This window comes from Rhinopithecus roxellana, chromosome 1 (genome assembly GCF_007565055.1).
Source record: "Rhinopithecus roxellana isolate Shanxi Qingling chromosome 1, ASM756505v1, whole genome shotgun sequence".
NCBI lineage: Eukaryota > Metazoa > Chordata > Mammalia > Primates > Cercopithecidae > Rhinopithecus > Rhinopithecus roxellana.
Window position 1 is genome coordinate 91,073,526 of NC_044549.1, and position 12,370 is coordinate 91,085,895.

Here is a 12,370-nt window from a genome sequence, read left to right on the forward strand (position 1 = left end):
CTCAGGCCCCCACATCAAGCCTTTTGTGACTGATTTGGTGTTTTCTGGGTTGAGCGAAGGCCAAGGGAAACTTGTTCAGTTACATCCTTTTCATTTTCCCATAAAAGAAAACATGCAGACAAGAGAGGAGGGAGGGAGAGAGAGAGAGAGTGGGGGGAGAGAGAGAGAGACAGAGAGACAGAGAGAGAGAGAGAGAGAGAGAGAGAGACAGAGAGAGAGACAGAGAGAGAGAGAGAGGACAGTGTTTCTAGAATGGAGAGGAGTTTGGACAAGGCACTGAAGTCAGTGTGTTCCTTAGTTTTGGGCTTCAAGAGGGATGATCTTTCTCCTTCTGAAGAGTGTGAAGCCACCCAGGGATGACCCCTTGCCCAATGCCCCTGAGAGCGACCAGAGCAAAGAATGAGCAGGGGTCCCCATGATGGTATATGAGGGACCCCAAGTGTGGCCGGGTTCTTGGTGAAGTGCCCTGGTCCCCAGTGGGGGTGCTGACCTCTTGGTAGGGGTATGGCTCAGGCTAAAGCAGCAGGCTAAGTAGTATCAGTGGGCACCCCCTTCCATATCAGGGCTGGTGCTGCATCTGGAGCCCCCTCACTCATCAGAGCTGCCTGGGAGGACCCCACTCCAGCCTTGGCCAGGAGCTTGTGGGCTGGGTGTGCAGTGTGGGCACTGGAGGCCTCTGTGTCTTGCTTAGCACACCTGCCTTCACCAGCACCCTCTCATCCCATCCACTGGGCCTGCACACTCACCCGGAGCTCTGCCTGCTCTGCCTACAGGCCTTGCCCCCTCGTGATGGGTCTGAGAAGTTTGGCCACCCATGGATGATGGCTGCAACGGTGATTCTCCCAGCTCACATTCCAGGACAACCCGCCATGTGCTGGGCATACACATAAGCTCCGAGATTCCATCTAATCCTCACTACAGCCTCACCTACGAAGGGTGTGCTTGTATTATACCCATTTACAGATGAGAAACTGAGGCTCAGAGAGGGAGATGAGCTGCTTCAGTCTCAGTGGGTGAATGGAGAGCTGGCCCCAAAGTGCGTGCCTACTTCCATCCTGCCATTGCTTCTCCAGAAGTTGCCGTCGGGGAGACCATGGACACCCCTCAGCCCCACTGAGCCCAGGGGAGGGAAGTTGAGGTGGCACTGCTAGGACAGGGTTCCTGAAGTCTTCATTTCGCCACCAACTAGCTGCTGGCTTTATATCTCCCAACCTCATCAACTTCCACTTTCATAAAACAGGATGAGACATTCACCTCCCAGAGTGCCCCAGTTACCTTCATAACAACCACTTGCACGGTTCAGCCTTTTGCAGTTTCAAAGGGCTTTTGCAAGTGTCATCTCTTGTCAGTCTTCCCAGTATCCCTGCAAGGTGGGGCAGGAGGGATTTTCATCACTCTCATTTTATAGATGGGGAAACTGAGGCCAAGGGAAGTTCAGAGACAGCTTGCATTTAGGAGCATCCTCAGAATAACCCCATGGCTGCAGATTAGTTCATCACTGTCACTGTGCCCACTTTCTGGGTGACTCAGAGGGGAGAAGTGGCTTCCCCAAACCTCGCCCAGCACTGTCTGTCCAAGGGCAAGTGCAGAGCTGTCCCTATGGCCTCCCATGGCAAAGGATCAGTTGCCCACCCTGGGCTTTAAAGTGAAAGACCCTCTGTGTCTCTATTGTAAAATTCTTGCTGCTGGATTAAAAAACACAAGAGAAAAAAGCTTTTTAGAGTAAGCAGGAATGAATGACAACAATTATTTTTATTTTCTAAAATAATGTTACTGACTGGGCTCAGGGGCACCAGGGGACTCCACTTCAATAGTTGGTTTTAGAAGGCTCAAAGGGGCCTTTATGTGCATTGCATATTATCAGATGCAATAGCCAGTGTGTGCACTCATTAAGCCCAGCTAGCAATTTCCTCTTTTATTTCTATAGTGAACACGTGGTCAGAAAAATAATCACCAGTGCATATGCTGGAGGAAGGGAAGGATGTTCTGGGAGTGCTGAGGCACAGATGGCCTGGTTTCTCAGAAGCGAGGGACTTATTTGGGGCTCTCCTGGCCAAATTGGTGTTTGCCTGGCCCTGAACTATGGTGGAACAGCCAGCTTTGGCCCCATGTGGGATCTGGAGATGGGCTGTATTTCAGGAGAGCTAGGAATGGGGTCCAAGATGGGGCCCTCAGGTGGGGTCTCAGAGGCCCTTCTCTGTGTCTGGAATCAGATGCAGCTTTTCCAAATGTGTCTATTCTCTCTGTGCGTCATAAGGGGCATGGGTGTGAAGTGCATGGATTGGGAAGATTTCTGGTTAGCTGACCTGATACACAAGTTCTGGGGAGACAGACCACTAGCTGGGAGACTTGGTAAGTACCACTTCTCTTCTCTGTGCCTCTGTTTTCTCCTCTGTGAAATGGGCTGATGTCAACTAAGGTGATGTTTATGAAAGACACTGGAAAGCACTGTGTAAACTTGGGGAGTTAGTAATGATGTATTATTATTGTTGCCCAGGCTGGAGTGCAGAGGCATGATCTTGGTTCACTGCAACCTTGAACTCCTGGGCTCAAGCAATCCTCCTACTTCAGTTTCCTGAGTTGCTGGGAATATAGATGTGTGCCACTATGACCAGTTAATTAATTTTTTTTTTTTTTTTTTTTTTGTAGAGATGTAGTCTCACTATGATGTCTAGGCTGGTCTCAAACTTCTGACCTCAAGCGATTCTCTTGCTTTGGCCCCCCAAAGTGTTGGGATTACAGGCGTGAGCCACTGTGCCCAGCCCATGATGTATAATTTTTTTTTTCTTTTCTGAGACAGACTCTCACTCGGTCTCCCAGGCTGGAGTGCAGTGGCATGATCTCGGCTCACTGCAAGCTCCGCTTCCTGAGTTCAAGCAATTCTCTTGTCTCATCCTCCTGGGTAGCTGGGATTACAGGCACCCACCACCATAACCAGCTAATTTTTTTTTTTTTTTGTATTTTTAGTAGAGACAGAGTTTCACCATGTTGCCCAGGCTGGTCTCCAACTCCTGACCTCAAGCAATCCACCCACCTTGGTCTCCCAAAGTGCTGGGATTACAGCCGTGAGTCATTGCGCCCGGCCTCGTGATGCATAATTAAATGTGATTATAACTATGATTACAGGTCATGTATTACATAGTGACACACTAGTAAATATAAAAGAAAAATAACTAAATAATAATGGCGATCATAACGCTTCCAAGATGAATGGACCACACCTATCTTTTAGTTGGGGGGTTGGGGGAGCAGGGGCAAAGGGAAAAATTATCACCCTAATTTTTTTTCCATATCCAAGTCATTGCGATTTGGCTCAGAGGAAGGAGGGGAAAGAACACCGAATTCCCTCTCAGTCGGCAAGGTTCCGCCTTGTGCCTCTCCACTTGTAATCTGCTCTCACCTGGAGTCTGGAAAGCCTGTTGAAATGCAGATTCTCCTTCAGTTGGTCTGGGGTGGGGCCTGAGATTCTGCATATCTAAGGAGCTCCCAGGTGATGCGCAGGCTTTGGGTCCTGTGATCACATTTTGAATAGCAGTGGCTTAGAGCATTATTTCCCAGAGTATGTTATGGGTCAAATCAGCCTAGGAAACTCTGTGTGACTCTGTAACTTTCCCCTACACACCAGCATATTCAAGGCTCTGGGCAGTCCTATAACCAGGACTAATTCTGTAACCAGGAAGGGACCAATTCAATCCAGTGGTTCTTAAACATCTTTGACCGCAGAATCCTTTCCTTGGGGTGAAGACCTCTTAACATCATTGTGAAACTTACAAGGCACACTCCATTGGGAAATCCTGGATCAGGAGGAGAAGCACACACTTTAGAGCCAGCCAGGTCTGGGTTCTGGGTTCAAATCCCAGCTCTGCTACTTTCTAGCTCTGCGACCTTAGGCTAGTGTCTTGGTCTCCTTGAGCCTCAGTCTCCTCATCTTTAAAGTGGGGACGATAAAACCTGTATCATGGGGGTGTCGTGAGGATTAAATGAGATGGTGAACATGCAATGCTTTCAACAGTGCCTGGTATACAATAGGTGGTAGAGAAATGAACGTTTCCTGCAGTTTCTCTTGGTATATTTGGGGTTTTCCGCTGCAGTTTGGAAGTGAAACTGCCCTTTTTATCTGGGACTGGCCAGCCTGGATGGGGTCTGTATGTTCACAAAGCTCAGCAGGCTCACTGCTGGGGGAAGTGGGTGCCCCTCCAGGTTCCTTCTCTCTCAGCCATGGGTTTGCCCACATGGGTTTTCCTTGTTACCCTCAGCCACCCCTCCCTGAAGCATGACACCTCCCACTCCCCAAGCTGTCCTCCTTCCTCCTCCTGTGCCTGAAATAGACCCACATCAGAATTAGTCCTTCTTGGCAAGGCACTGCTCACAGAAGTGCCTTACTCAGCCCCGACACCTACTAGGTACTTCCATCTTTGGTCATTTTGAATGCAGGTGGCTAGGGCAGAGGTCTAGGGCACGGGATGGGAGGTCGCGGGGAAGAAGTCTCCATATTTTGCAGGAGTGGTGAGGAGTGAATGATATGATATAATGGATGAGAAACCCATAGCCCAGTGCCTGGTATGCAGAGACGGTGGGAAAAAGATTTTCCCCTGCCCTTGGCTCCTCTGGGGCAATGTTTTCATGATGGAACCCTAATGGCTCTCAGCAGTTCAGGAGTAGCCTGGGGGACTATTATGTTACCTAATTTGAGGGTAGGGGTGGTATCTGAGTAAACAGAAGCCTTGTCTATTGCTCTGGAACCAGGAGGGGATAGAAATCTGAAATCTTCTGAAGGCTTTGGGGCGAGTGAATGGAATTTCTTCCTGCCTGTGTGTAAGGAGGTTAAGATGCAGACCCCAGTACACAGTGGCAGCCCCTCTCCCCCATCCTCCACCCCAAGACCCAGGACAAACGCTCCAGCACAGGCAACAGCAAGAAACACCAGTCCACATCTGAGGGACAGAACCAGGCCCGAGCCCAAGCGAACCCCCTGCCCGTTGGCTCCATGAAAGAGAAGAGGAAGAACTGTTTACTGGTGGCTCAGCCATGCTACGGGATGGGGTCAAGGAGCTGAATCCTGGCTTGGGTCCCCTTGCCTCGAGGAAATTTTAGAGTCGAGGAGTAGAGCCTTTGCTGGGGACCCAGATGCCAGCTTCAGCCCAAGCCCTGATCCCAGGCCTTCTTCCCAAAGCCAGGGCCAGGAATACGCTTAGGAGAGGGCCACGCCAGGTGGGATGCTGCTTCTTGGGAGCCAATCTGAAGCCAAAGTCTTGTCTCTTGTCTGGGCTCCATGGGGGGTCAATGGCCCGGCAGGAGCCAGCACCTTTTTGGCAGCTGCGAGGCTGACAGGGTGCAGAGCTGACTTCCCGGCTGTGGCTCCTGTCTTAAGCGCCTGCCCCATTTGAGAGGGTGACTGTCCCAGCGGCCCATGCACATCCGAGATCTGTGCAGTCCAGAACAAGGAAAGAAAGCCCAGAGATGGGGTGGGGGTGAGAGACGCCCATCCAACCACGACCAGGAGCTCGCCGTGGGAGACATACCATTGACTAGGCTGGCATTCGCACTATCTGCAGCATTTGAAGCTGCCGCACCGTCTGCTGCTGCAGGGGGGTGGGAGGGATGGAAAATGCAGTGTCACAATGGAGAAAAGCAACAACAACAAAGACATGAACCAACTTGCAGGGAGATAACATGACTCTATTCTTAAAAAAAAATTCTCTATTGGAAACCAAGAAACTCAAATTTGGGGTGGGGGTGAAATGTTCCATAGAGATGCCGCAGAGGTCAAAGGGAGAAACTCAGACATGGAGGGTCTTTCAAATAAAGCATGGTGGATGACCTGGGCAGTTAGGTGGGATGGTGCTGGTCTGTGCTGAGGTCTGGACCCTGCTGGTCCAACCAGTCAAGAGAGTCCCCTGACAGAGAGGGCTCCATGAAATGAGGGGATTTGGCTGCCCACTGGGGGCCAGGAGCGGAAAAATATTCACCAGGCAGTGCAGCATGGGCATGGACCACTCAGAATGAGAGTATTCTCCATGACCACCATCTCCACGCATCAGGGTGTTCTGGTAGAACATTTGCTAATGGTGATGACTTTCACTTAACTGGATTCATGCCCTCGATTCAGGCCACTGCTTCCTTCCTTAACCGGCATTCCAGACTGCTTTGGGAACTCTCACGTGAGATGCCCCCCAAATTTAAAAGGTGACATCAAGCATATTGCATTTGGTATATGGGACAGAAAAGGCACTAGTGAATTTTTCTTAATTTAGAAATTAAAAGTGATATGAGATGGCTAAATTCACACCTTTTGCTCTATCTTGGGGGTGGGGAATAGTGTTCTATGGGCAGGAAGAGGTCCCCCTGGGTGAAGCACACAGTTGCGTGAGGGCATGGGCTCCCCGGGGGTGCTGGTGGGGAGAGCAGGGCCTGGGGAGGGGGGTCCTGTGATGGTGAGCAAGCTTTGCATGCTGGTATGCAGGCCTAAGGGTGATGTAGAGATGGTGGTGGTACCACTTGGCATTGGCCAGTAGGGTGAGACACTGTAAAGGCAAGAGGGTGGAGTGGGGTGTTGGCTTGTCCCACAGGGCTGGCATCACACGAGGGCACAGAGGAGGGTCTGGGGGGGTGGAGCCACCCATAGGCATGTGGCCTCCTCCAGCTGTGTGCTGGTGGTCTAGGGGCAGGGTCCAATGACCAAAGCCTGCTGCTATTTCTAAAAGCCCATCTACCCTGAGGGTGTCTTACTGTACCTGGTAGCTGAAGGCCATCCCCCTTCTTCACACCTGTGTGATGATTTTTGAGACATATTAATGAATGAGAAGCACACAGCCTCATCTGCCCACGCATGCGCACGCACACACACACACACACGTGCATACACACATGGCCATACACCTAGGGTCATCCTGAAATGGGGACATGTGGTGGGCTCTAAGAAATGTTCCTAGTAGAGGTGATGGGATGGGAGGGCAGAGGGGGCCCAGCTGAGGCCATGCTGCTCATGGTGGCCTGAGTTGCTGGGCTGCTCCCCCAGGCTTCCTCTGCCACGTTCCCTCCACATTCCACCATCTTCTTTCCACATGAGGCTATTTTTCTGACATCTCCATCTCACTGGAGTGCAGGTGAATGCTCAGCGAAGGACCCTGAACTGTGCTTCTGGGGCAGTTGAGGATTGTCTTCCTACTGGCATTTAAAAACCACAGATCTGGCCCACAGAAGAGTCTGGGGGCACCTTCCCCTCACCCAAGCCTCAGTGAGGCGAAGACAATGGGTACAGGCTGCTGTATCTTGTCTACCTGCTCAGATCTGCCTAACTGCTGTCATTGTGGAATAGGGCTCAGCCATCCTGACCACAGATTCAAGCCCAGCATGTGCACACTCTCCTTATGTCCTCTGGGACTCTTGGTCAGGACTCTTTCCTCAGTTTCAGCCTCAGCACCCCTTTACTCTCTCCAGCCTTCTAATTTCTCAGAACACAGCTCAGCTCCATTGTTCCTGCTGGAGGGGCCACCATCATCTTAGGGGATCCCCTAGAAAATGGGTTTTGCCTTCAGGAACAAGTAATCTTCAATCTTGGCCTAAGCTCTGTGCCTGATTGGCACAGAGTGGAGGGAGCAGGGCTGCCCCTAAAACTCAGGGGGGGCCATCTGTCCTCTCATCTCCCTTCTGGGATTCTAGAAGTTCTGAATGTCACAGATCCTCCTCTAGAGCTTAAGGAAGGAGACAAAAGACTGAAAATGTGAAAGGGGGGCTATCTTTGAGATTACGTGTGGTGACAGGTAAGGAGTCAGCTGTGCTGGGACCAGAAGTCTGGGCCTTTGGATTTGGGCCTGGCCTGAGGAGACTTGAGCTTTTTGTGTGAACATCTCTCCCTCTGTTCTGAGAGACAGTTTTAGCTTGGGTGGTCAGCCTGCTGCATTTAGGGAACCCCAGTGAATAAGGAATCATATTTTCAAGGAGGAGGAAGAACTAGAACTCAGATGAGATGGCAAGTCTGGGAGCACTGGAGAGCAAACTCATAATGGTTGATTTGGAGTCATGCATCTGGCTGCCTTTCCCAGAATCTCCTCTGCCCATGTCTTGGATGAATCTATGCTGGGTGGATTTTCAGTTCTGCTTAGTGGAGTTGACAATATTGGAAGGAATATGCTTGGGTGGGGATTTCTACTCAATACTGGAGTAATGATGGGACCAATTGATGCTTGCTGTTTCTACCACTTGAGGCTGGAGACTCAACAACATGGTCAGCATCCTTGGCCTGGCCCAGAGGGGAAGGAGGGGCCTCCATGACATGATTGGACAAGACAGAGACTGGGACAAGACCTGGAGATGGAACAGACAGAGCCTACCTGGCCCATGCAGGCCTTAAGGATGCAGGAGGTGGCTGTCAGCACAGGGTGTGGACATAGAAGGCACTCAATAACTATTTTGTTGAGTGAACAAATAAACAAAAAAAAAAAAAAAAAAAATGTGGCCTTAAGAGCTCCTCTCCTGGTCTGCAAGGGAATTAGGCTTACCTTTTTTGTCTTTCTTCTCTTCCTCTTCACCACCTGCCCCCAGCAGGGTAAAGATGATGCCAGTCTGAGAGTTCACACCCACAGCAGTCACCAACATCCGTCCTGAGCCCTCCATCACGTGGGTCCCTGGGAAAGGAGACAAAAGCCAAGTTACCATTGCACAGCTGAAGCCCTCTCCCCAAAGGAGTGAAAAAATGTGGTCTCAGTCAGCTCCTGGCTCTTTGCCTGCTGAGGTCATGAGGTATCACCTATGGTTAAGATTCACACTGTGTGTGTGGTGGGCCCTTTCAAGATGCTTTCACCTCAGGACAGTGCTGGGGTGGAAACACTGCTATCTGTCAGTTCTCAGGTACCCCAAACATCTCCAGGCCCACCACCTACTACCTGCCCTGGAGGGTTACTTCCTCCTTCTGTCTCCTTCTCCCCACTCCTCTCCCACCCTTACAGACGTAGACATCAAACTCCAGGAGTGTTATCAGTGTCCATGATGCCACTACACACATTACAAAAATCACAGATTTTTTTCATATCACTTTACAGCTATTGCAGCATTGTTGTTGCTCATCTCTATTTTATAAATAAAGTGGTTATGTGACTGCTTGCCAGATCTTGTTATTCAGTGTTCTAATAAAGTACACTCATTACTATATCACACTTTTTTTTCTACTTTATGCCAATATAATTGGTTTCCTTTGTGATCTCAGTGGGACCTTATGGGACCCCACGCATTTCATTTTATGCACTTTAAGGCTTTATTTGGAGTAGGAGTGGCACATGATGACACCAAACTACTCCAGGGGTCTATGCTGCAAGAAAGGTTAAGAACCTCTTTCCTAGAACTTTAGATTTCTCAAACTGGGTTCCAAAGGGCCCTGAAATTCTTTCCAGGGGCTGGAACGGTGGCTACTGGGGGGTGAAGGAGGCCTTTGGTCAGGATGGCTCTACTTCTATTTGTTTTATATCTGGGGCTTCAGTGTCAACTTTTGTTTCATGAGAGAGTCTTGTTGCTGCTTGCAGGCAGCCTCTCCACCATGCAGGCTCAGAGAGCAACTTGTCCAACAGTAAGCAAGCAAGGGCTTCAGAGGGAGGATAAGCTGCAGAGGGGGAAGAAATGTGGTCTATACACTCAATGGAGTATTATTCAGCTTTAAAGAGAAAGAAACTTGAACAGGCTACAACATGGATGAATCTTGAGGACACTGAAGTAAGTGAGCCAGCCATAAAAGAACTATAAATACCATATGATTCCACCTGCATGAGGTCCCCAGAGTCATCAACTTCAAAGACAGAAAGTAGAATGGTGGGTGCCAGGGGCTGGGGAAGGGAAATGAAAGTTAGTGTTTAATGGGTGCAGAGCTTCAGTTTGGGAAGATGAAAAGACTTCTGTGGATGGATGGCGGTGACAGTTGCACAACAACGTGAATGTACTTAATGCCATTGAACTGTACACTTGAAAGTGATTAAAATGGTAAATTCTATATTATGTGTACTTTACTATTAATATAATTTTAAAAATTGGAAAAAAAGCCCACTGAAGCCATGGCCTCACTGTGGAAGCAAAGATGACCCCAGGAGGACAGCTGGGACCCAGTCTGGGAAGTGAACGGCAGCTATGCCCACCCAGTTCTAGCAGCGAGAGAATGCGGCACTGCTGATCCTTTGTCCTTTGACTGGTGCTGGAAGAATCTGGATCCTGGAAGGTTGGCTCTCCAGGCACACATTTTTTTTCCTGTTTTTATTTTTTGCTACTCTGGGTAGAAAGCTGTATGCCATGAGGGACACACTACCTTCTTAGATGGGGGAGTAAGATTTCTACCCTGGCCTGGCTGGACAGTATCACAGAGGCCTTGACAGGCACGACAGTGACTCTCTGGCATGCCATGCCTTGCTTCTTGGACTCACTTCTGCTTTTTAGAGTTCTCCTTTCTGTCCCCTTGAGACTGGGTGCCACTTCTTCCTGTTTTCAGCATAACTTATCTCTCGCTGTGTTTTGGTTTGCTTCAGATTTGAAATCTATGTCAGGAAACTCATTAGGATTGTATCTAAAATAAGGGTTGAGGGGTTCTGAGTCAGGACCTAAAGAGTTTTCCTTAAGCAAGGAATCTGTTTTCACTTTTTAAGTGGCGTCATCCACCTTGTCCCTTTCCTTGTAGGATCTGAGTGATATCCCAATGTTGTGTGTGTGTGCGCCTGTGTGTGTGTGCATGCTTTGTGTGTGTGTGTGTGTGTGTGTGTGTGTGTGTGTGCATGCAACAATCTAGCCTCTTGGTCTGTAGGATCTCAGGATCTCAAAGGGCTTTACAGAGAGACAGACACTCTCCAGTGATTCCTTTCAGGCAGGTAAATGTCAGCCTTTCCATGCATAGATGCAGAAACCAAGTCACCAAGGCTCACAGAGGGGGCGTGCAGAACTCAGATTCTCAGATGGCAAGCTCTTTGGCCATCCCCAAGACAGAAAGACAGTGCTTTTATTTTTTCCTCTTGGCAGGGCACAGTGGGGACCACAGAATGAGCTCAGACATTAGCTCCAGGCTGAGCAGCCCAGGCCTGGTAACTTCTCATCACAGGCAGACCCTGGAGCACCCCACCCTGCCCTGTCACCCTGCTGAGGCCCAATAACAGGGCCTTGTTTATTATAATAACTTGCTGACAAGATGCCTCCATGGGCACCGGCTTGGCGTGTTAGTGTGCCAGGAGGAGAGGTTGTTATGTATCAGCATTAGACAGATAAGAAACTGGGGTCTCATGGTAGGCATCACCGGAGACTCTTCAAAGGAGAGGAAGGAACACTGCATTGCATTCACAGGGCACAGAAAGCAGTAACAGCCACCCAAGCTGACCTCCTGTGTAAGTAGAATACCTACTGCGTGCAGGGCATGTACTGCCTTCCACGCTCAATGATCTCATCTAGTCCTTAAACTGGAGGAAACTGAGGCTCGGAGTGGAGGAGTAACCTGCCGAGTCACTCTGCTGGTGAGGGGCAGAGCCTGGACTTGAACTCTCTGCTGTCCCTGAGCCTGTTGTCTTTGTTACTTTCCACTTCACCTCCAGGGGACAAGGCCCTCACATTCTGGTCTGAGACACATCAGTAGAAAGGTTTGTTGGACATGAAGGCATTGGTTCTCCAGCTTAGGTGGCAACCAAGAGGCTGCTCCCCACCTCCCAAGCCAAGACAGGATGGAAAAAGATGCAGGGGGCCAATTTCCACCCAAGATAATCAGACCCACCAAATCACCTTCTAATCTAATCACTCCCATCGCAGCAGGGAGCTGGCAGCTAGCTCTACACCCACATCCGGAGGCAGGGAGGTGGGAGGAGGATGCCAGGGAGGGCCTTAGGCATAGAGCGCTCCCCGCCCAGCCCTGGCGATGCTCCAGGGTGTCCTCCAGAGCCCAGCAATAGCAAGGGCAGGGGAGATGGGGCATCCACAATTTCCCAGTCCTCCCTCCTTCTGTTCTCCAGTATCCCCAAGCCTCTGCTCTTACCTGTGTCCCCCCAGTTCCATTCCCCTCTTCGAGGGTTTGGAAGGCTCCCTGAGGTCCAAACCACTTAGTCAGCACCCCCTGGATGAGACCTCAGCCTTCTTGGGCCCTGGACACTGAGTCCTGTCTCGTGGCCTCTGCCCTTGGAGCGTGCACAACTCACTGGGCCTTGGTGTCCACCCCCCTGGCCTTTGCTCACAGTGATCACCTGAATGCCCTTCCCTCACCTCTTGCTCAAAACCTCCTCCACAGGATGAATGCCCTTCACCTTGGGTGGCTCTCCTGACTCCCATTAGGGGACTTCATCTGTCTCCTCTGAATCACCTGCAGTCTCCTCTGGGGGTGCTTCCAGGCCTGGCTCCTTCACCTGACCATGAGCCCCTTGAA

At 50.3% G+C, this 12,370-nt stretch overlaps 1 protein-coding gene across 8 annotated transcripts in view; it reads right to left on the bottom strand.

The window, feature by feature from the left end:
* ATP2B2 (ATPase plasma membrane Ca2+ transporting 2) overlaps positions 1-12,370 on the bottom strand; it is a 214,905-nt gene that overhangs the window by 58,088 nt on the left and 144,447 nt on the right. For 4 of the 8 annotated variants that reach the window (XM_030927863.1, XM_010377271.2, XM_030927887.1 and 1 more), the window contains exons 6-8: positions 8,502-8,627; positions 6,735-6,767; positions 5,523-5,582 (exon numbers count right to left, since the gene is read on the bottom strand). In XM_030927863.1, the coding sequence (XP_030783723.1) occupies positions 5,523-5,582; positions 6,735-6,767; positions 8,502-8,627 (219 nt within the window). The remainder of the gene's footprint in view (positions 1-5,522; positions 5,583-6,734; positions 6,768-8,501; positions 8,628-12,370) is intronic. The other 4 variants (XM_030927870.1, XM_030927874.1, XM_030927884.1 and 1 more) reach the window with 1 other exon arrangement.